The following is a 20,745-nucleotide window of genomic DNA, read 5'->3' as shown; positions in this document are numbered from 1 at the left end:
GAGAGAGAGAGAGAGAACGCATGGTGGGAGGGGGAGCCAAGGGAGAGGAAGGAGAGAGAATCCTCAAGCAGACTCCCTGCTGAGCATGGAGCCAACTCGGGGCTTGATCCCAGGACCCTGAGATCATGACCAGAGCCGAGACCATGACCAGAGCTGAGATCATGACCTGAGCAGACATCAAGAGTCTGCCATTTAACCGACTGAGCCACCCAGATGCCCCAGACCAAATGTTCTTTTTTTTTTAAAGATTTAAATATTTATTTATTTTAGAGAGAAAGAGAATGCATGGGGGGGAGGGGCTGAGGGAGAGAATCTTCCAGCAGAGTCCGACGCGGGGCTCCATCCCACCACCCATCAGATGGTGACCTGAGCTGAAACTGAGTCAGAGGCTTAACTGACTGAGCCACCCAGGCTCTCCCTAAATGTTCTTTTTAACAGACAAAGATTGTCAAACTGGGGAAAAATAAAATAACGATGGCACTTTGTTTATAAGAGACTCACTACATATAAGGATGTAGAAAGATTCCAAGTAAAATGGTGGGGGAAAGACATGCAAAACCTTAGTTACAAATATTCATAGCAGTGTTATTCATAATAGCCCAAACATGGGAATAATCCATATGTCCATCAACTGCTGAATGGATAAGCAGAATGTGTTATATCCATACAATTCAGCCTTAAAAAGGAATGAAATTCTGACACATGCTTTATGGGTTTACCTTGTACTGGTACATGTAACATGGATGAACCTCAAAGACTTAATGCTAAGTGAAGTAATTCATACACATGTTATACTATTTTATTTTATTTATCTTATTATTTATTTATTTAAAAAAGATTTTATTTATTTAGAATGAGTGCATGAATTGGGGAGAGGGGCTAAAGGAGAAGGGGAGAGAGAATCCCAAGCAGACATGGGGCTTGATCTCATGGCCCTGAGATCAGGAGCCACAATTAAAGGTCAGATGCTTAATTGACTGAGCCACCCAGGTGCCCCATACTATTTTGTTCATATGTCCATAATAGGGGCGCCTGGGTGGCTCAGTTGTTAAGCATCTGCCTTCGGCTCAGGTCATGATCCCAGGGTCCTGATATCGAGCCCCTTATCGGGCTCCTTGCTTAGCGGGAAACCTGCTTCTCCCTGTCCCACTCCCCCTGCTTGTGTTCCCTCTCTCATTGTCTCTCTCTCTCTCTGTCTAATAAATAAATAAAATCTTCAAAAAAAAAAAAAAAGTAAAATGTCCATAATAGTCATTCATAAAATGGCATGAAAATATGCCAAGTAAATACTAACAGAATACTGCTGTATTAGTATTAGACAAGATAGACTGTGAGGCAGAAAGCATTATTATACACATATAGAAGACCAACTTATAATGATAAAAGCTTCATTTTTTTTAAGGGTTTTATTTATTTATTAGAACACACGAGCAGGGAGAGGGGCAGAGCGAGAAGCAGACTCTCCACTAGCAGGGAGCCCCATGCAGGGCTTGATCCCAGGACCCTGGGATCATGACCTGAGCCAAAGGCAGATGCTTAACCCACTGATCCACCCAGGCGCCCCATAAAAGCTTCAATTTATTAGAAGCTGTAAAAATTTAGATTTTGTGTTTCAAATTGTATAAAACAAAAAGTGATAAAACTGCAGAGTCAAACTGATAATCATGTGGAGAGATATTATATGCCTCTCAGTAATTAAAAGAACAAATGAACAAAAAAATAAGTTAATGCCCGATAGATTGTTTTATTTAGATTAATTTATGATCTAGTGGGTATACTTACATAAGATAAATATAGGATGAACACTGTTTCCAGACATACACAGGATTTACAAAATTTGATCGTATATCCTGGCTTAAATCATGACTGATTTCCAAGGCTTAGTGATAAACAAAATTCATGAAACAAATAACAAAAAGATATAAGCAGAGAATTTTATTTGATGTTAAGAACTATTTTAATTTCGGGCGCCTAGGTGGCTCAGTTGTGAATTGTCTGCCTTCGGCTCAGGTCATGATCCCAGGGTCCTGGGATCAAGCCCCCCATCAGGCTCCCTGCTCCGCGGGAAGCCTGCTTCTCCTCTCCCACTCCCCCTGCTTGTGTTCCCTCTCTCGGTGTGTCTCTCTCTGTCAAATAAATAAATAAAATCTTAAAAAAAACCCAAAACTTTTAATTTTAATTCTGTGTTACTAGTAAACAGAAAATTGCAAACAATATATGAACTGCAAGGAAAGATATATAGATATCAAGAAATCAAAAAGTTGCTTCTTTGAAAAAAAAAGTAATAAAATTAACAAACCTTTGGCATGTTTGGTCATGAGAAAAAGAAGACATTGATAAGTGGTATTAGGAATGCAAAATGTGATATATCAGATTCTTTAAATGTTAAAGGTTAGGAGGATAAAGGCCTGAACTTAAGAGGTTAATGTATAAAACTTTTAAGAAAAAACCATGACTTGTATATGAATCTTCATAGCTTTCTTTGTAATAGTCCCAAATTGGGAACAGTCCAAAGGGCCATCAACATGTGAATCAATAAACAAATTGTGGTATATCCATATAATGGAATATTGCTTAGCCATAAAAAGGAACAGGCTGTTAGTAAACCAACAGTGCGGTAAATCTCAAAATAATTACCTGAATGAAAGAATCCAGAAAAAAAAAAGTACTTACTGTATGATCCCATACATAAAAATTTTAGAGAATGCAAGCTAATCTGTAATGACAGAACATAGATCAGCAGTTGCCTGGGGATTGGAAGAGGTGAAGGAGGAGCAGTAGGGATGGATTGATCCTGGAGTCCCGGGATTGAGTCCCGAGTCGGGCTCCCTGCTCAGCAGGGAGTCTGCTTCTCCCTCTGACCCTCCTCCCTCTCATGCTCTCTGTCTCTCATTCTCTCTCTCTCAAATAAATAAAATCTTTAAAAAAAAACAAAAAAACAAAACAAAGGGACGTGAGGAAGAGCGTGTTGGATATGTAACTTATTTTGATAGTGATGGTAGTTTCACAGGTGTATACACACTTCAAAACTTACTCCATTATGTACTTTAAATATGTTGTGTCTTTTATGTCAAGTTTATCTTCAAAAGACTTAAAAAGAACTTGTTCAGAACGGTATGACGAAGTTAATTGGAATCCAGTTTCAGTTGTGAATGTGGATATAAAACTCCTAAACAAACTAGTAACATGTGACTTCCAGGAAGATATAAAAAGGATAGTACATCATGATCAAATTGATTGTATTTCACATATACAAGGTTTGATTAATATGAGAGAAATCAATTAAGGTAAATTTATCATATTATTATGTTAATGGAAAATCATATAATCATCTCAATAGATGTGGAAGAAATGGATGAAATTTAATATTTTTTATTATAACTTTTTAAAAATTAACATATAATGTATTGTTTGTTTCAGGGGTACAGGTATGTGATTCCTCAGTCTTATAAAATTCACAGTGCTCACCATAGCACATATCCTCCCCAGTGTCTGTGACCACCCCATCCCTCCCACTCCCCTCCACTCCAGCAACCCTCAGTTTGTTTCCTGAGATTAAGTCTCTTATGGTTTGTCTCCCTTTCTGGTTTCGTCCCGTTTCATTTTTTCCTCTCTTCCCCCATGATCCTCTGCCTTGTTTCTCAAATTCCACATATCGGCGAGATCATATGACAGTTGTTTTTCTCTGATTGACTTATTTCACTTAGCATGATACCCTCTAGTTCCATCCACGTCATTGCAAATGGCAAGATTTCATTTTTTTTGATGGCTGCATAATATTCCCGTGTATATATATCCACCACATCTTCTTTATCCATTCATCTGCCGATGGACATCTAGGCTCTTTCCATAGTTTGTCTATTGTGGACATTGCTACTATAAACATTGGGGTGCATGTGCCCCTTCGGATCCCTACATTTGTATCTTTGGGGTAAATACCCGGTAGTGCAATTGCTGGGTCGTAGGGTAGCTGTATTTTCAACATTTTGAGGAACCTCCATACTGGCTGCACCAGCTTGCATTCGCACCAACGATGTAGGAGGGTTTCCCTTTAATAATTGTTTTTGATAAGGTCACTCAGAGAATGAGGAATATAGGTATCTATAAAAACCTATTACAAACAATGTTGAAAGATGAAAACTTTAGTATGACAGTTGTAAGCATGGCTATGAACACTTCTCATCAACGCTGTACATAGATCCCAATCAGTGTAGTCTGGTAAGACAAAACAATATAAGATGTGTGTAATGGAGAGGAATAAACAATACCGTTATTATTTATAGATGATATAATTATGTATGTAGAAATTCCAAAGCAGTCTCTAGATAACTTTTTGGATGTAGTAATGAGCATCTAGCAGGGTTAAACCAATCATTATAGAGAATTTTGCCTTTCTGTGTACCAATTTTCTGCATAAAAATGTAAAATTACTATTTAGAAACTCATTTAGAAAAGAAGACTCTAGGAGTAAATTAAGTTCCTTTTACATCTTTGGAGAAAAGAATAAAACTTGATTCAAAAACATTAAAGAAAGATTAAATAAATGGAGAGAAATACCGTGTACATGAGTTGGGAGGCTGGATATTTGTAAGTTGTTTGTTCTTCCATATTCATCAATAGATTCAGTATAATCCTGTTCAACTTTTTTGGGGTAGGATTTGACAAAATGACTCTAATTTATATGGAAATAAAAAGGAAGAAGAATAGTGAAGACATGGGCGCCTGGGTGGCTCAGTCGTTAAGCGTCTGCCTTCGGCTCAGGTCATGATCCCAGGGTCCTGGGATCGAGTCCCACATCGGGCTCCCTGCTCGGCAGGAAGCCTGCTTCTCCCTCTCCCATTCCCCCTGCTTGTGTTACTGCTCTCGCTATCTCTCTCTCTGTCAAATAAATAAATAAAATCTTTAAAAAAAAAATAGTGAAGACAAGGTGGGAATATTTGCTCTACTGATTTTTAAGGCCTCTTAAGATAATTTGATGTTGTGGAGGACTAGACTAATAGACAAATGGAACAGAGTCCAGAGCCACATATAAATCTACACATATATGGATGCTTGATTTATAATAAAAGAGACAATGCAGTACTGTTGGGAAAGGATGACCTTTTCAATAAATAATGCTGGGAGAATTGGGTGTCCAGTGAAAAAATAAAACTGGATGGATCCTTCTTCACACCATACAAAACAATTCCAGTTGATTTTATTTAGATCCATATTTGAAGGTAATACAAATGCTTTTAGAAGATATGTAGGAGAAAGGGTTAGGGTAGGCAAGTAGGCCTCGAATATAGTATTAAGTAGTTTGGATTTTATTTTGAACGTAATAAGGTTTATTAAAGGATTTTGATCCAGGGACTGGTCATTTGATTTTTCTAAAGAAGGCAACTTTTGGTAGAATCTAAGCTAGGTTGTAATTCTGTTTCTGGCCATGTTTGAGACTTTGTTTTCTGAAAACCCTTGTAGAGAACGCTTAAAAATGCTGATAAATATATTTTTAAAGATGTATTTATTTATATGAGAGGGTGGGGGAGGGGCAGATGGACAGGAAGAGAGAGAATCTCATGCAAACTCCCTGCTAAGTGCAGAGCCTGACTTGGGGCTTGATTTCATGACCCTGAGATTATGACCTGAGATTATGACCTGAAATCAAGAGTTAGATGCTTAAATGACTGAGCCACCCAGGCGCCCCCAGAATGCTGATAAATCTTAACAAACACTTGAAATACCTATCTGTGATTGGAATGTACTAAGGAAAAATTTGAGGTTAAATATGAACTTACACTTAAGGATGCTTATTTTGTACCCTTGATATTTGAAGTGAGACACTTAGATCGTTAATTTTCACTAATTAGAAAGAACAAGCAACAAATCCTCACTATACATGTACACTGGGTCTCTAGCATTTTGGTTCCATTTATAGTTTTGAGAAACATTTAGAACAGTTTATTTGGGAGTGAGAATGATTTCTTTAACTTATTGAGCATATTGGAAAAGTTATTTCAGGCAGGTGTTAGCACTAAGAATAAAGGGATAGAAGTGAGAACACTAGGAAGACCTTTATTACTAGAACTATGGTTAATTAGACATTCAGCATTTTTATTCAGAAATGTTTAAGTTGTAGTTTGAAAAACTAAAATACGCACAAAATGATTTTGAATTTAACTTAGTTAAAATAGCCATTCTAAAGAAATCATCCAAAAGTATAACAATAATGCAACTGTAATTCTATAGGAACTCTAAACATCATATAAATTGCCAGACATAAAGCCCCCCCCCCCAAGATTGCTGTCTATTAAAACAGACTTTTATAGTTCTTTTTTAAAAAAAATTATAATTAATTTTTAGTAATTTCTACACCCAATGTGGGGCTCAAACTCACAACCCAGAGATTAAGAGTCACATACTCTACTGACTGATCCAGCCAAGCACCCTTATATTTCTTTTTTTAAAAGAGTTTTATTGAGATAGTATTTATATATCATACAGTTCAGTCATTTAAACTGTTCAGTGGCTTCCAGTGTATTTCCAGAGTTGTGTAACCATCACCGTAATCAATTATAGAGCATTTTCCTCTCCCCGGAAAGAAAGAAACCTTATAACCTTTACCCATCACTCTCCAACCGCCTCTTCAGTCCCCTCAAACGCTAGACAAGCCTTAAAATACATTGTGTTTCTGTAGATTTGCCTATTGGATATTTCATGTAAATGGAATCATACAGTATGGGGACTTTTCTGACTGGCTTTTTTCAATTAGCCCAGTGTTTCCAAGGTTCATCCATATTATAGCGTCTATCAGTACTTCATTGGTTTTTATTGACAAGTTATATTTCATTGATTTATCCATTCATTGGTTGTTGGACATTTGCATTGCTTCCACTTCTTGGCTATTGTGAATAAAGCTGCTATGAACATTTGTGTACAAGTCTTTTATGGACATTGCTGCATCATATGGTAATTCTATGTTTAATAGTTGACGGAACTGTCAGTTTTCAAAAGAGGTATACCATTTTACATTCCCATCAAGCAGTGTGTGAATGTTCCCACTTCTCTACATCCTTGCCAATACTTACTATTTGTCTTTTTGACTATTATCATCCTAGTGGGTTTAAAGTGGTACCTCGGGGCGCCTAGGTGGCTCAGTTGGTTGAGCGTTTGCCTTCTGCTTTGGTCATGATTCCAGGGTCTTGGGATTGAGCCCCGCATTGGGCTCTCTGCTCAGCGGGAGCCTGCTTCTCCCTCTCCCTGCTGCTTCCCCTGCTTGTACTCTCTCTCTGTCAAATAAATAAATAAAATCTCTAAAAAGAAAACCTTTAAAGTGGTACCTCATTTGGTTTTGATTGTATATCCCTGATGATGGGCCCTTTGTATATCTTCTATGGCGAAATGTCTATTTAAATCTTCTGTTTTTAAGTTGGGTTAATTTTCTTTATATTGTTGAGTTGTAATTGTTCTTTGCATATTCTGGACCCTAGCTAGACCCTTATCAGATATATAATTTGCAAATATTTTCTCCTTTAGGTGCCTTTTCGTTTTTCTTGATAGCACAAAATTATTAATTTGGATGAAGTCCTTAATCTCTTGTTGTTTCTGTGCTTTAGGTGTCTATTAATGTATTGTTTGAATACTTTCAAAAGTGATTTCTGTACATTATTTTGCATTAAGATTTATTCATGCCATAATTTTATTAGCATTTAAGACTGATAAAGTTTAGTATAAGCAGCAGTTTTTACAATTTTTCTTTCCTTTTTTTAATTTATAATTTTGTCTTAAACTTTTGTTACAGCTCTATAGTGTCAACCCTCCTTGCTCTTATGGATGGATTAGATAATAGAGGTGAAATTGTTGTTATTGGTGCTACAAACAGACTTGATTCTATAGATCCTGCTCTTAGGAGGCCGGGTCGTTTTGACAGAGAATTCCTTTTCAACCTGCCTGATCAAAAGGTAAAAATTTCTGTTTTTAATATATGAAGATTTATTTGTGATTCAGTTATGAAGCATAAACTCTCTTTGAGAGTGGTATTTTATGAATTTTCATTTTAAAAATTTTGTGCTTATGGGATATCTTAATAATTCTAAAAAAAATGCTTGAATAATCTAGTCTCTTTCTCTTAACAGCTATTGGAACATTTATGACTTTTAGGAAGAGGAAAACCCTTGATTAGGTCACTGATGCTTACTTATTCTTTTCTTTAGTTCCCAGATTGTAGTAATTATCTTGGATGGCAGGTTATATGTCTCTAGTTAGCCAAAGGAGCTGTGTTCCAATAGAAGTAATGTTTTTAGAGTATTAGTGAGTTTATGAATAAGAACCCAATATGCAAATTTTCATAGAAATGACCATGATATCATAATTAATTAAAAGCAGCCAAAGTTATTCATTATATTTTTAAGAATGTATAATTAAAACAGGGCAATCTGCAGTCATTGTGCAAAATGTTATTTAATATTTTATACAGTTTTTCCCCCTAATTCTGCTTGACATCTTTATTGTTGTTCTTGGTTTGAGCAGTTTAATCATTGACTATCTCTTCACTGGAAACTCAAGTTTGAAAGGGGGAGATGTATATAGAGAAGATACTTTGACAGTGTTTCCCATGTAATTTAACATTTCAAATAAGCATAATTAAAACATTTATAACATATAAATATAACCTAAAGAAAGAAGATACTATTTATGGATATATAATATACACACATACACATTTGTAATTGTCATATAGCTTTGATTTTAGATCTCCATGTAAAATGCCTGGTTTACATGCTTAGATGTAAAAGGCTGTGATCAGGACAGTGTACAGGAGTATAGGGAAATGAAGGCAATGGTGCTGCTGTGTAGAGCAGTTCATACTTCAGCTGGAAATCAGTCTGCACAGCCACTACTAGTTTTCTCAGTTTTGGATTGACTGTCTAACTTAGAGGCTTTAATTTGGTACTGAATTTACCTGGGATAGAAAACCTAGCATATGCAGCATCATTTTCAATACCCAAGTGTAGCTTTCAGGACTGTATTAATGCGTAGAGGTGTGCTTAGTTGTAGAAGACAAGGCTGAAGTGGGAGGAGTCTATTTCAGCATGGGGAAGCATCAGCTGTCTTGTTTGGGACATCTTACAGTCCAAGCACATCTTTTAGGCTCTAGTGTACATGGATAATGTGTTTAGTTCTAAGAAACACAGCCTGTGTTCATTTTGGCACAGGAAAGCCATTATCTCGATTAACCAGTTGTCTTCTAGTCATGTGGCCCTCAGTCATGTATGCCAGTTATAGTCCTCACAATTCAGGTGCAGCCCACACAAATCAGAGATTTAACAATAAACAAGGTCTAGAACAGTCGAATTTTCTGTAATGATGGAAATATTCCTTATTTGTATTGTGCATTGAGAATGTCCAGTATGGTAGCCACTAACCACATGTAGCTATTGAGCTCTTGAAATGTCAACTAGTGTGACTAAGGAACTGATTTTTGAATTTTCTTTAAAAATTTAAATAAAATAGCATTATGTGGCTAGTGGCTTACTACATTGTACAGCACAGATCTTGACATTGTTTTCCATGTGAATTTTAACTTTCTACATTTTAAGGAAACTGTGCTTTGAGACTCAAACCTAAGGTCATTTTTCTTGGTCTGTGTCTATGGAACAGGCTTGGACTATTTTTTTTCCCGCTTAGATAATATTTAAAGTCATGAGAGTATAAGATTAAATGCGATTATCAAATCCTCTATCCTAAGGATCTGTTAGTAAGGTAAAAGTATGAGAGTGGATTCTGGAAGCCAAGTGAAGAAGGTATATCATGAAGATGGTGTGACTAACTTTGTCGTATGTTGCTAAATTAAGTCAGATGAGAAAATTGGCCATTGTTTTTAGCATGGGAGATGGGATGGGAGCAAGTCGACTTAGTGGTGGGTGCAAAGATGCTTGACTGGAGTATGATTAGTTTAAGAGAGAACGGGAGGAGAGGAATTGGAGACAGAGAATGAAATTAAGTTTTTCAAAGAATTTTGTTGCAAAAGGAAGCAAAGAATTGAGGTGATAGATGTTGAGGGATTTGGAGGCAAGAGAAAGTGTGTTATTTTTAAGCTGGGACAAATAGCCAATAGAGAAGGAAATTTTGGTGATGAAATTGAGAACGAAGAATTATCACAGTGTGTCCTTAATAGGCAAGAGGGGCCATAGAATTTACTATATGAGTGGTGAAAATGACTTTTAGATAGGAATTGGATAGTTTTTGATACTAGGGCATCCTAGTATCCTAACAATGTGTAAGAGTATCTTAATGCAAAATAATGTACAGTGTATAGATAATGTATAGATAGGAATTGGATAGTTTGTGATACTAGGGAGAAGACAGAATATTATGGGTACAAATGCCTACAGGTGTACAAATTTAGTGTGGAGTGTCTCTGGAACTTTTCTTTTGACTGCTTCAGTTTTCTCAGTGATTTAGGAAGCAAGGTCTGATTGAGAAGCTGAGTGTGAAGACAGAGAAACTGAACTAGTCTGCTAGGAGATAGACCTAATGAATGATCTAGGGAAGGATTAAAGGCAGTGATAAGGATCCGTTTGGGACGTTAATTTAAAGTGATAAAGTCAGTGTCTCATATTAGTCCTGTAGTTTGGGCAGTGGAATATCATGACTCCTGCTGTTTGACCAAATGAAAGTATAGGAAAAAAAGCAAGCCTTGATTCTTCCAAATTTTATTTTGTTAACTCTTATTAGCACAAAATAGCACATACCTTCTTGAGGCAGTGATGCTTTTTAATTTCTTTTGTTTCTTTTCCTTTATTATCATCAACACTTACGATTATTGTAAGTGTTATTGTGTGTATTTATGAATCCTGAAAAATAAGGAACTTGAATTTGTCCCTGACTCTTAATAGTAGAGGAAGCTACTTTTTTTTTTTTTTAATTTTATTTATTTATTTGACAGAGAGAGGGAGTGAGCATAAGGAGGGGGAGCGGCAGGCAGAAGGAGAGGGAGAAGCAGGCTCCTTGCTGAGCGGATAGCCTGATGCCTGGTTCGATCCCAGGACCCTGGAATCATGACTCGAACTGAAGGCAGACGCTTAACTGACTGAGCCACCCAGGCACCCAGGAAGCTACTCTCGATTAGGGGAAGCAATATAACTTACTATTTTGTATGCCATATAAAATGCATAATGAAGCATTTCTGATTTAAGTAATTTCTTTTTCTTGTTTTTACAATAAAGAAGGGAGACTCTGATTATATAGAGAAAGGGTAAGGCACTAAATGTATTAGAGACCTGACAATAACTTTTGACCTTAAGTAATTAATTTCATTCCTCTAAACCTTTACTTATTTTGTAAAATGACGGGATCAGAATAGATTTTTTTGAGATATCTTCCAACCTAAATTTTTTTTGGTGTGTTTCTAATTCTGTAAGGGTCTTCTACAAGTGGTGCTTGTGCTGCTAATGAGGTCAAATAGATTCTTAATGTCATCTTCTAGAGAATACAAGCTCTTGGATGATTTTTTTTTTTTTTGAACTTGATTTTATACTTTTTTAGTGTCTATTCAGGCAGGTACTTCAAGTTGGAAGAAAATGAGTGTCACATCATTGCTTTATTTTTGGTAGCTGAACACCTAACTTAGAACTTGGAATTAGAACAGTAGCTATTGTTATCAGATTTTATCAACTTTGGAGCAAGGTTAATCTCGATGACTTTGAAGTTCTTTTTGTTTTGGTCCTGGACCCCGAATTCCTCATCAAGCTAATAAGGTATCATCTTGGGTATAATTTGCTTTATCGTATTCTTTTTTTTTTTTTAAGATCTATTTATTTTAGAGAGAGAGAGTGCGAGGAAGCACACATGGGGGCGGGTAGGGGCAAGAGGAAGAGGAGAGAGAGAAAGAATCCTCAAGCACACTCCCTGTTGAGTGTGGAGCCCCATGTGAGGCTTGATCCTAGGACTCAGAGATGACTTGAGCCAAAATCAAGAGCTGGCTGCTCAGCAGAGCCACCCAGGCTCCCCTCTTTTTCATAGTCTTACAAAGCTCAAGTAGCAATGTTGAGGGTACGAGTGCATTCAAATTTTACAAAGTGTTTTTTCCTTGAAAGAAAGCCAAAGTGAAAATAAAAGTCTGATATGACTCTTCATGATGGTAATGTCAGCTGATTATGGATTCTTACTACTTTAGTTTCTTTTTGACTGTGAAAGAAGAAATTTCATTTAATTTGAAACCAAGCTGTTAAAATTTTGATTGTGCTATACAGTCAGATTTAAGGTAGAGAATGCTATTTTGAAAAAAAAAAAAAAATCAAGGTAGAATTGCTCAAACATTTGATTTTTTAAAACAAATTAAATTAATATTTACTGAAATATCACCTTGTTATTTATTAAATGCCATGGCATCAATTAACTTATAATATGGATTATATTTATTTCATTGAAAACTTTTCAACTTAAAACTTCTTCCAAGTTTTAAATTACTTGTTTAGCTCATTGTCAGTCGTAATAACTCATGCATATGATAGAACCAAAAGTTTTATGAAATCTAGATTTATAATTTGTTTAAAAGTTAGCACTAATTGGGGTGCCTGACTGGCTCAGTCGGTAGAGCATGCAACTCTTGATCTCAGGGTCGTGAGTTCAAGCCCCATGTTAGGTGTAGAGCCTACTTAAAAAAAAAAAAAAAAATAGAAGTTAGCACTGAGTAATGTATGGAATTGCTGAATCGTTATATTGTACATCTCAAACTATTGTTAACACTATATGTTAATTACATTAATAAAAAAGGTTACAAATGTTATAACACATCAGAGTTTCTTGTTCATATGTATTTAGATGGTAAAAATGATCTGACGTGGTAGAACAGTGAAACTTAGTTTTGAATCTAGTCCTGGATCAGTCAAGATCAGTCACTTAGTCATGTGTTCTACTAGTCAATTCCTTCACCTCTCAGGATATTAAATATCTTAGTTTGTGAAACAGAGACATGATCTCTCCTACATATTACTGTATGTGGGAATTAGAGTTGATGTGGATGCCATGGTGTTTAAATTTCTTTTAAAATAAACAGTTGGTTTTCTGGGGTATGGTGAGTGCATAAATTTGTTCCAGCTAATACATTGGAGAGGTTGTTGCTATTTTACTTATTTGTACTTTTCTTCTTAGGCAAGAAAACACATTTTACAAATCCACACCAGGGACTGGAATCCAAAATTGTCAGATGCTTTTTTAGGTGAATTGGCTGAAAAATGTGTTGGTGAGTGCTATTAATTGAATTCTTTGATTACTGTTGTTTGTTCTGCTCAGCCTCTCCTTATGTTTGGAATGTGAATGAGTATAGTTATGTCTCTGTGCAATAGATGACTGGCTCTGCCTTTAAATGTAAGAATTATTTTGAACATTTCACTTGAACACTTCTAAATTACCATTTTAGCTGCCATTAGGTGTTTGATTATTAACAATGCTAGTAGTAATATGCCTTTCATTGAGTGCTGGATTTCCATAATATAACTGCCGTGTGTCCTTTTGAATTTTACTAAGAAAAATAAGCTTAACCTTGAGAGATAAAGGTCTATGTTGAAGGCAGGACTGTAGTCTTTTACTTTGCAGATTACCTGATGGGCTCATCTTCATGCCTGTGGTCTAGAAAGAAGTTGAGTGAGAGGAGTCTTCAAAGAAAATACTTACTGGCATCTGCTAGTATTTCCCAAAATATAAGACTTTCCAATTGAATATTAAATTATTCACAGACTGGAAGATCCTCCTTACAGAGTGAATGAATACTACTGTCCTAAAAGGATGTAGTGAGAGTATTTTATGTGCATACATGATCATATATAGGAGATGGAATTCATGGGTTTTGGAATTCAGGGTTTTAGCTCTAATTAGGTCTGAAATAAAAATGATTACAGTATTAAGCAACTGAGTGTACACACTGGTATTTCTCCTTCATTCTTTTTCTGTCTTTTGTCTATTTTTCTCTTATTCTCTCACAAAAAAATTAAAAAATCATTCTACATGAATTTTTTAAGCATTATGAAAAAATCCCCAAAATAAGTTCACTAACAATTAACAGTCTACTTGGGAAAACTTTAAAGTTACCAAAACCAGAAAGAACAACTTAGTTAAAAAAATCATTGGGATCCGCCATCAGATATTAAAACTTAAATAGAACATTAGTCCATTCAGTTAGCTACATCCGAATTATCCTCTTCATCCACAGGGACCTCCATCTCCGAAGCAGCATCCCTCAGCTTTTGAACCACAAAGACCTCGACATCTTCTGGTGAGGAGAAAACGTAAATCTCTCCAGCACTACTCCAGTTTAAGCTTTGCCTGGTATAAGAGAGCATGCACCAAACCCATTTCATGTAAATTTGGCTTGACCTTTGCAAAGCCTTGTGCTGCTTTACGGGAGAGGGTGGTATTTGGTACAAAATCCAGTCTTTTCCCTTTTTGAAATTTGACCCCTTTTATTTCCTACTTTTATGATATTATTTTATTAGAGAACTGATCAGACTGGGAAAATTTTGTAGATTTTTCTGTGACTCTGTCACAGAATGATCCTTAACTGGAATAAGCAGAAGACTTCAGATAACTTTGGAAATTCCCTAAACAATAGGTATTTTAAAATTACTTGCTATTACCCTGTCTACCATCTGAAATGTTACACTCTAATTCTTTATCCTAAATATAAGAATCTTAGTTTCCTTTTTCATTTCCAAAGGCCACAACTTCTCATTATTCCAAATGATCTATTTTAGCTTTTAGTCAGTTTCTTAAGTTTAAACATTTTAGAGACATAATTTCTTATAGGACTAAAAAACTTCTCTTGCCTTTTGGGGGTGGTGGTGGTGTTTTAGAAATATGCTTTTATCTATGCCATTTTCTTCCTGGAGAGTGAGATAAGAAGCCAGTTTCACATTAAAACAAAAAGTCAGATGCAAGTCTTCAAACAGGAATGAAATAGTAATACATTTTAAATTCATTATGAATGTATCACTTTCCGTAATCCAAACATGTTTTAACATGTATGGGTTCAGTTCAGTGAAATTTATGCCTAACAGAAAGAATATGTTGTCTTGATAAAAAACTGCAAAGACAGCTGACCTCTTGTTAGAGGTTATGGATTTGGTAACTTTTACCTTGAAATAAATTCCCAAGTACGTGGAAGGGTTTGGATGCTTAATAGGGGTGATTTTTAAAAGTAGTCCTCACATAATTTCGGTGTCTAGATCACATACACAAATAGTAGGAGCTTACGGTTATGAGGATCTCAAATCTAATCATATTCCTCTATTCATTTTCACTTAAGAAGGACAAAACAATGGAAGTGTATCAACGAGGAGTCTATCTTGTGGGCCTTCATTATGTTTGATGTTTTACTTAAACAGTAACTTCATAAAATTTTAGTATTACAATTGTCTAGTCTATAACCTTTTTGTATTTTCAGTTTTTCAGACAAATTTCCATTTTAGTGGTGGTATTTGAGAATGCTTTTTCTTGGGGTGCCTTGCTGGCTTAGTAGAGCATGTGACTCTTGATCTCGGGGTTGTGAGTTCAAGCCCCACATTCAGTGTAGAGTTTACCTAAAAAAAAAAAAAAAAAAAAAGTTTTTTTCTTTCTTTTTTTTTTTAATTAACATATAATGTATTATTTGTTTTGGGGTACAGGTCTGTGATTCATCAGTCTTACACAACACCCAGCGCTCACCACAACACATACCTTCCCCAATGTCCATCACCCAGCCACCCCATTCCCCCACCTCCCTCCCCTCCAGCAACCCTCAGTTTTTTCCTAAGAGTAAGAGTCTTATGGTTTGTCTCCCTCTCTGGTTTTGTCTTGTTTCATTTTTCCAAAAAACCGCTTTTCTTTGGTATCTAGGTATTTGTGTTCATCAGAGTATTAGAATTGTAATGGTAGAATTAATATGATTATGGAATTCTTATGAAAGGGATGTTGATATTTTCTTTAACACCAACTTTTAACTTTCAAAAGGCTGTAATTTCCATAAATATAGAATGATCATATTATCTATATTTACTTTTCTAAATCAGGACCCTTTGGAGAGTGAAAAAATATGCTTTTAATTATGACAAGACAAGAGGCCCAAACCAGGACATGTGATCTTAAATATAATCTCTTTAGCCATGATTGTCATGTAATTTTAGTTTTGTTTTAGAGTCTGGTAAAGGAGGCATATTATTAATCCAGTAGTTCTCAGTTTTTTGTTTTGTATATCAGAATCACTTGTAAAGCTTTCTCAAAATACACATTTATGATATTAAATCACCAGAGATTCTGATTCACTAAGTGTTGGGAATCTATTTTTGTTTCAGTTTCATCATTTATTCAGATCAGTGGTCAAGATTAAAAACTACAGATATAAACCAGTATTCTCATTCACAGGCAAATGTAATAAAGATAAATCCTCTCTTTTATAGTCTGTTGATTATGATAATCCAATTGTTACACTTTTAAATTATCCTTAGTAGATTAAGCAAAAATGAACAGTACATTGCTATTACGTATGTTACTAACGTTATGTCGAACATAAATGTTACAAGTATCATTTATTACATAAAATATCTTTTAGTGGCTTTTTTCTTTGTTTTGCACTGTTTCTGAGCTTTTAAAAAAAATTTAGGCTTTTTGCTCTTAGAAATAGGATCATATGGTATGTTCACCAACTGTGTTGTATATGCTTTCAAAGAAGAAAAAGAAATGCGGTTGTTTATATTTTTTGAAGATGGTAGTTTATTTTTTACTTCCTCTGAAATGGATTATTTCATTAACTGTTTATAACTGAGCTGGTATTTTACAGTTATTTTGAACTAATATAACTAGGATATGTACAGCATAGGAAAAGATACTTTTTTTCAGGCTTATTCATTGAGAAATAGAATAAAAAATGAAAGGCTAATGGTAAATTTGGTTATTCTCAGAATTATTTGGGAGATTGATTGTTGTCATGGGACAGTGTTAGTGCTTCATCTGCTTATAATTTTCTGAATTAGATTTTCACAGGTTATACTAAGTTTTCCCTTAATTCTGAATAAATATTTCTTTAAGAATGTAATATTTTTCTGTTTTTCCATAATTTTCATTGAAATTTTTATTCACAGTATGTTGGCTTAATAAAAGAATTTAGAGTTCTTAAAAAAAAATGAAAAACCCAGTAAATATAATTCTTCCACTTTTTATGGTAGTGCATGGTAACTTCACAGTTATACATCCCCAAATTATAACCTTGGAGTTACTCTTTTCTTCTTTCATTCATTCTTTCATTCAGGAAATATTTATTGGGTATCTACTGAATGCCAGGCCAGACATTTATTGGATATCTACTGAATGCCAGGCCAGGCGTTATTTTCAGTATATGAGATATGTTAGTGAGCAAAACTGATGAATACACATACCCTCACAAAGCTCACATTCTAGTTGGGGAAGGTAGACAATAAACATAATAGGTAAATGATAAAAGTGGTACATGCTTTGGGAAAAAGGGAGCAGAGTAAGGAGGATTTTTCTGTTACTGTAGGACTTGATTAGCAGGATCATGTGCCCTACTAATAATAAAGATATAGTTCATTATAGATGTGTGAGTCACTTGCAGTTTGATTTATATAGTTTTGTCCCTTAATGTTCTTTTTCTGTAGGTTAGTCTGGGGCTATTTATTTTCTGCTCATAGTTTTCCTAATCACCATTTTGTTTCATTATTTACATGTTCCACAAGGTCATTGCGAAGTATAAAAAGATAAACTTGATGCCACTCTTTGAAGAGCTTAGGGTCTCAAGTTTTAAAACTAGTTTGAGTGGTTCCCCTGCTGGCATAACTGATAAAGGTGGCCAAATGCAAGTTTAATTGCTGACATAAAAAACAACATGGCTGGTTTGAATTTTTCTTCCTTTTTGTGGTTGAGACCTAACAGTTTGTGTGTTTTTGTATGTGTTGCTTAAATCAGTGAAATGACTTAAAAGAGGGGGCTTGATCTGTTAACTACATAATCAGTTAAGTATGGGTAATGGATAAAACCCTGTGTTGGTATAGCCCTTAGAACTAGATTTTCAGTTATTTTAAGCTAAACGTATATATTAAAAGGAAGTTAATGTGGAAAATTAATGGATTCTTATTCCCTTCAGTACCTTTGAAACTACCAGAGATGGTGACAACCTTAAAGTATAATTTTTGGGGTAATTAGATATAAACTTGCTGTGGTTTGCATCCAAAGTTGGTAGGAGAATAGCTCTGTTCTTGAAATTTCTGCGTATGTTCTACTTTGTACTCCTTCCTTATATGTGTTTGGTAATTAGTAATATTAGAAAAGTTTATAGGTAAGTGTAATGTCATGAGGACTAAACTAATTATTGGGAATACTGATGAAGGATTGAGATGAAACTTACTCTTTAAAAACCTTTCCTGAAGAAAGTTGTACATTATAATCAGTGATTTTGGCACAAAATACTTGGTTTGTTTTGATATCACTAGTTCATGTTTTGTTAATTAAAATATTCAGAACATTTTTAGTCTTACTGAGTAAATAATTTTATTAGGTGACTTAAATGTTCAGTTTTGGCTGATAAAATTGCACATAATTATTGATTTAGTATTAATTATTTCCTTAGATAAAGATGTATATACTTGCAAACTATAGTTGGTACTGGGAGAATGAACTTACCTTTGTTATTCTTTTCCTTTTGTGCATTAGGCTATTGTGGAGCTGATATCAAGGCCCTGTGCACTGAAGCTGCCCTGATTGCCCTGCGGAGGCGGTACCCCCAGATCTATGCTAGCAGTCATAAACTGCAGCTAGATGTTTCCTCAATAGTGCTCAATGCCCAAGATTTTTACCATGCAATGCAGAATATTGTGCCTGCTTCCCAGCGTGCCGTCATGTCTTCGGGACATGCACTATCCCCCATCATAAAACCACTGCTGGAAAGAAGCTTCAACAACATCCTAGCAGTCTTGCAAAAAGTGTTTCCTCATGCTGAAATTAGCCAGAGTGACAAGAAAGAAGGTACTATAAAGTACTTTTTCATATTGTTAAAATGAAACAAGTACAGGCATAAATAAATTCTGAGTTTCCTTATAAGGTTATTTATGTGTTATTCTTTTGTATTTGCCATGAATATAGAAAATGTATCTGTTTCACTCACTAGATTATATTCCAGGCCTGGCATATTGCCTAGCATATGGTAGTTGCCTAGTGAATGTTTGTCAAAAGAAAGAATGAGGGGCGCCTGGGTGGCTCAGTTGGTTAAGCGACTGCCTTCGGCTCAGGTCATGATCCTGGAGTCCTGGGATCGAGTCCCGCGTCGGGCTCCCTGCTTGGCAGGGAGTCTGCTTCTCCCTCTGACCCTCTTCCCTCTCATGCTATCTCTCATTCTCTCTCTCAAATAAATAAAATCTATAAAAAAAAAAAAAAAAAAGAAAGAATGAATATTAGTTCTATTTGTTACCTCTTGGGACATTCTGACTATCTTAATGGAGAAGTGTTACTATCTTTAGAAAAGTTGACTATAATAACGATGGCTTACATTTATTTTATTATAAAACCATTAAATAAATTGTCACTTATTAATCCTCCTAACAGTCCAGTGGGGCAGGTACTTTAATACTGTAAAGGAGGAAACTGGGAGATGTAGGAAGTACTCACTTATTTGGGGTCATTCAGTAAGTTCTAGGGCTTACTCAAACCCAGGACACCTGACTCTTTAGCCTGCGCTCTTAACTGAGTTGCTTATAATGTCCCTCTGGATTCAACTTATCAAATATATTTCGTTGGTACTGGCAGGGCACTCTTCAGTGTACTGTATTAATGGAGTGTAAATCATTAGTAAGGGAGTAAATTAGAACCTGGTTATATAAGGTCTTGAATTCTAGCTTTAAGATTGGACCTGAGATAAAAATAGAATACTGCCTTTAAAAAGTCATCCATGGGGGGCGCCTGGGTAGCTCAGTTGGTTAAGTGACTGCCTTTGGCTTAGGTCATGATCCTGGAGTCCCAGGATCCAGTCCTGCATGGGGCTCCCTCTGACCCTCCTCCTTCTCATGCTCTCTGTCTCTTTCTCTCTCAAATAAATAAATAAATAAATAAATAAAATCTTAAAAAAAAAAAAGTCCATTTACAGGGAAACTTTAGGTTTATATGCTAACCAAAGTAAGGTCTGAACTTTGAAGAGAAGGTAATGAGTTTTAACTATCTTAATTTTCCCAGTTCCTAATATCTTATTTGGCATGTAGGCTGTACCAGAAAATTGTTCAATTAATTATACTAACATTAAAAATATTATATATAGTAAAAAATCATCAACAATCAATGCATTTTGCTGTTTTTATAAATTATACTTTCTGGAAATTGTATTTTTCAGGGATAGATTCTCATGAAATATGACATGGATTACTTGATCTCCTAAGTTTGTCAAATAGGGAGGGGAACAAATATTTTATTATGAATGAGTCAGGTACTCTGCCATGAATTGTACTTTTCTTATCTCTGATTTTCATAACTGAGGATATGTATCTTTTCCCCCAAATTTAAAAAAAAAAACTTGTGTCACCTTTAGAAAATCATAAAAATCGTATCTTCCCATTTGAGAGATTATGATAGTTCATTTTTAAATTTTTTAAAATTTAAATTCAGTTAATTAACATATAGTGTATTACTAGTTTCAGAGGCAGAGTTCAGTGATTTATCAGTCTTGTATAATACCCAGTGCTCATTACATCATGTGCCCTCCTTAGTGTCCATCATCCAGTTACCACATCCCCC

General features: G+C 35.3%; 1 protein-coding gene across 2 annotated transcripts in view; it reads left to right on the top strand.

Moving 5' to 3' along the window:
* Positions 1–20,745, top strand: part of ATAD2B (ATPase family AAA domain containing 2B) — a 157,057-nt gene that overhangs the window by 65,066 nt on the left and 71,246 nt on the right. For both annotated transcript variants that reach the window (XM_021697499.2, XM_044918700.1), the window contains 3 exons: positions 7,781–7,940; positions 13,135–13,225; positions 18,679–18,990. In XM_021697499.2, coding sequence (XP_021553174.1) covers positions 7,781–7,940; positions 13,135–13,225; positions 18,679–18,990 — 563 coding nt within the window. The remainder of the gene's footprint in view (positions 1–7,780; positions 7,941–13,134; positions 13,226–18,678; positions 18,991–20,745) is intronic.

Source organism: Neomonachus schauinslandi, chromosome 10 (assembly GCF_002201575.2).
Source record: "Neomonachus schauinslandi chromosome 10, ASM220157v2, whole genome shotgun sequence".
NCBI classification, from domain to species: Eukaryota; Metazoa; Chordata; class Mammalia; order Carnivora; family Phocidae; genus Neomonachus; species Neomonachus schauinslandi.
The sequence above is the reverse complement of the archived record's forward strand: the minus strand, read 5'-3'. Positions and strand labels throughout refer to the sequence as shown.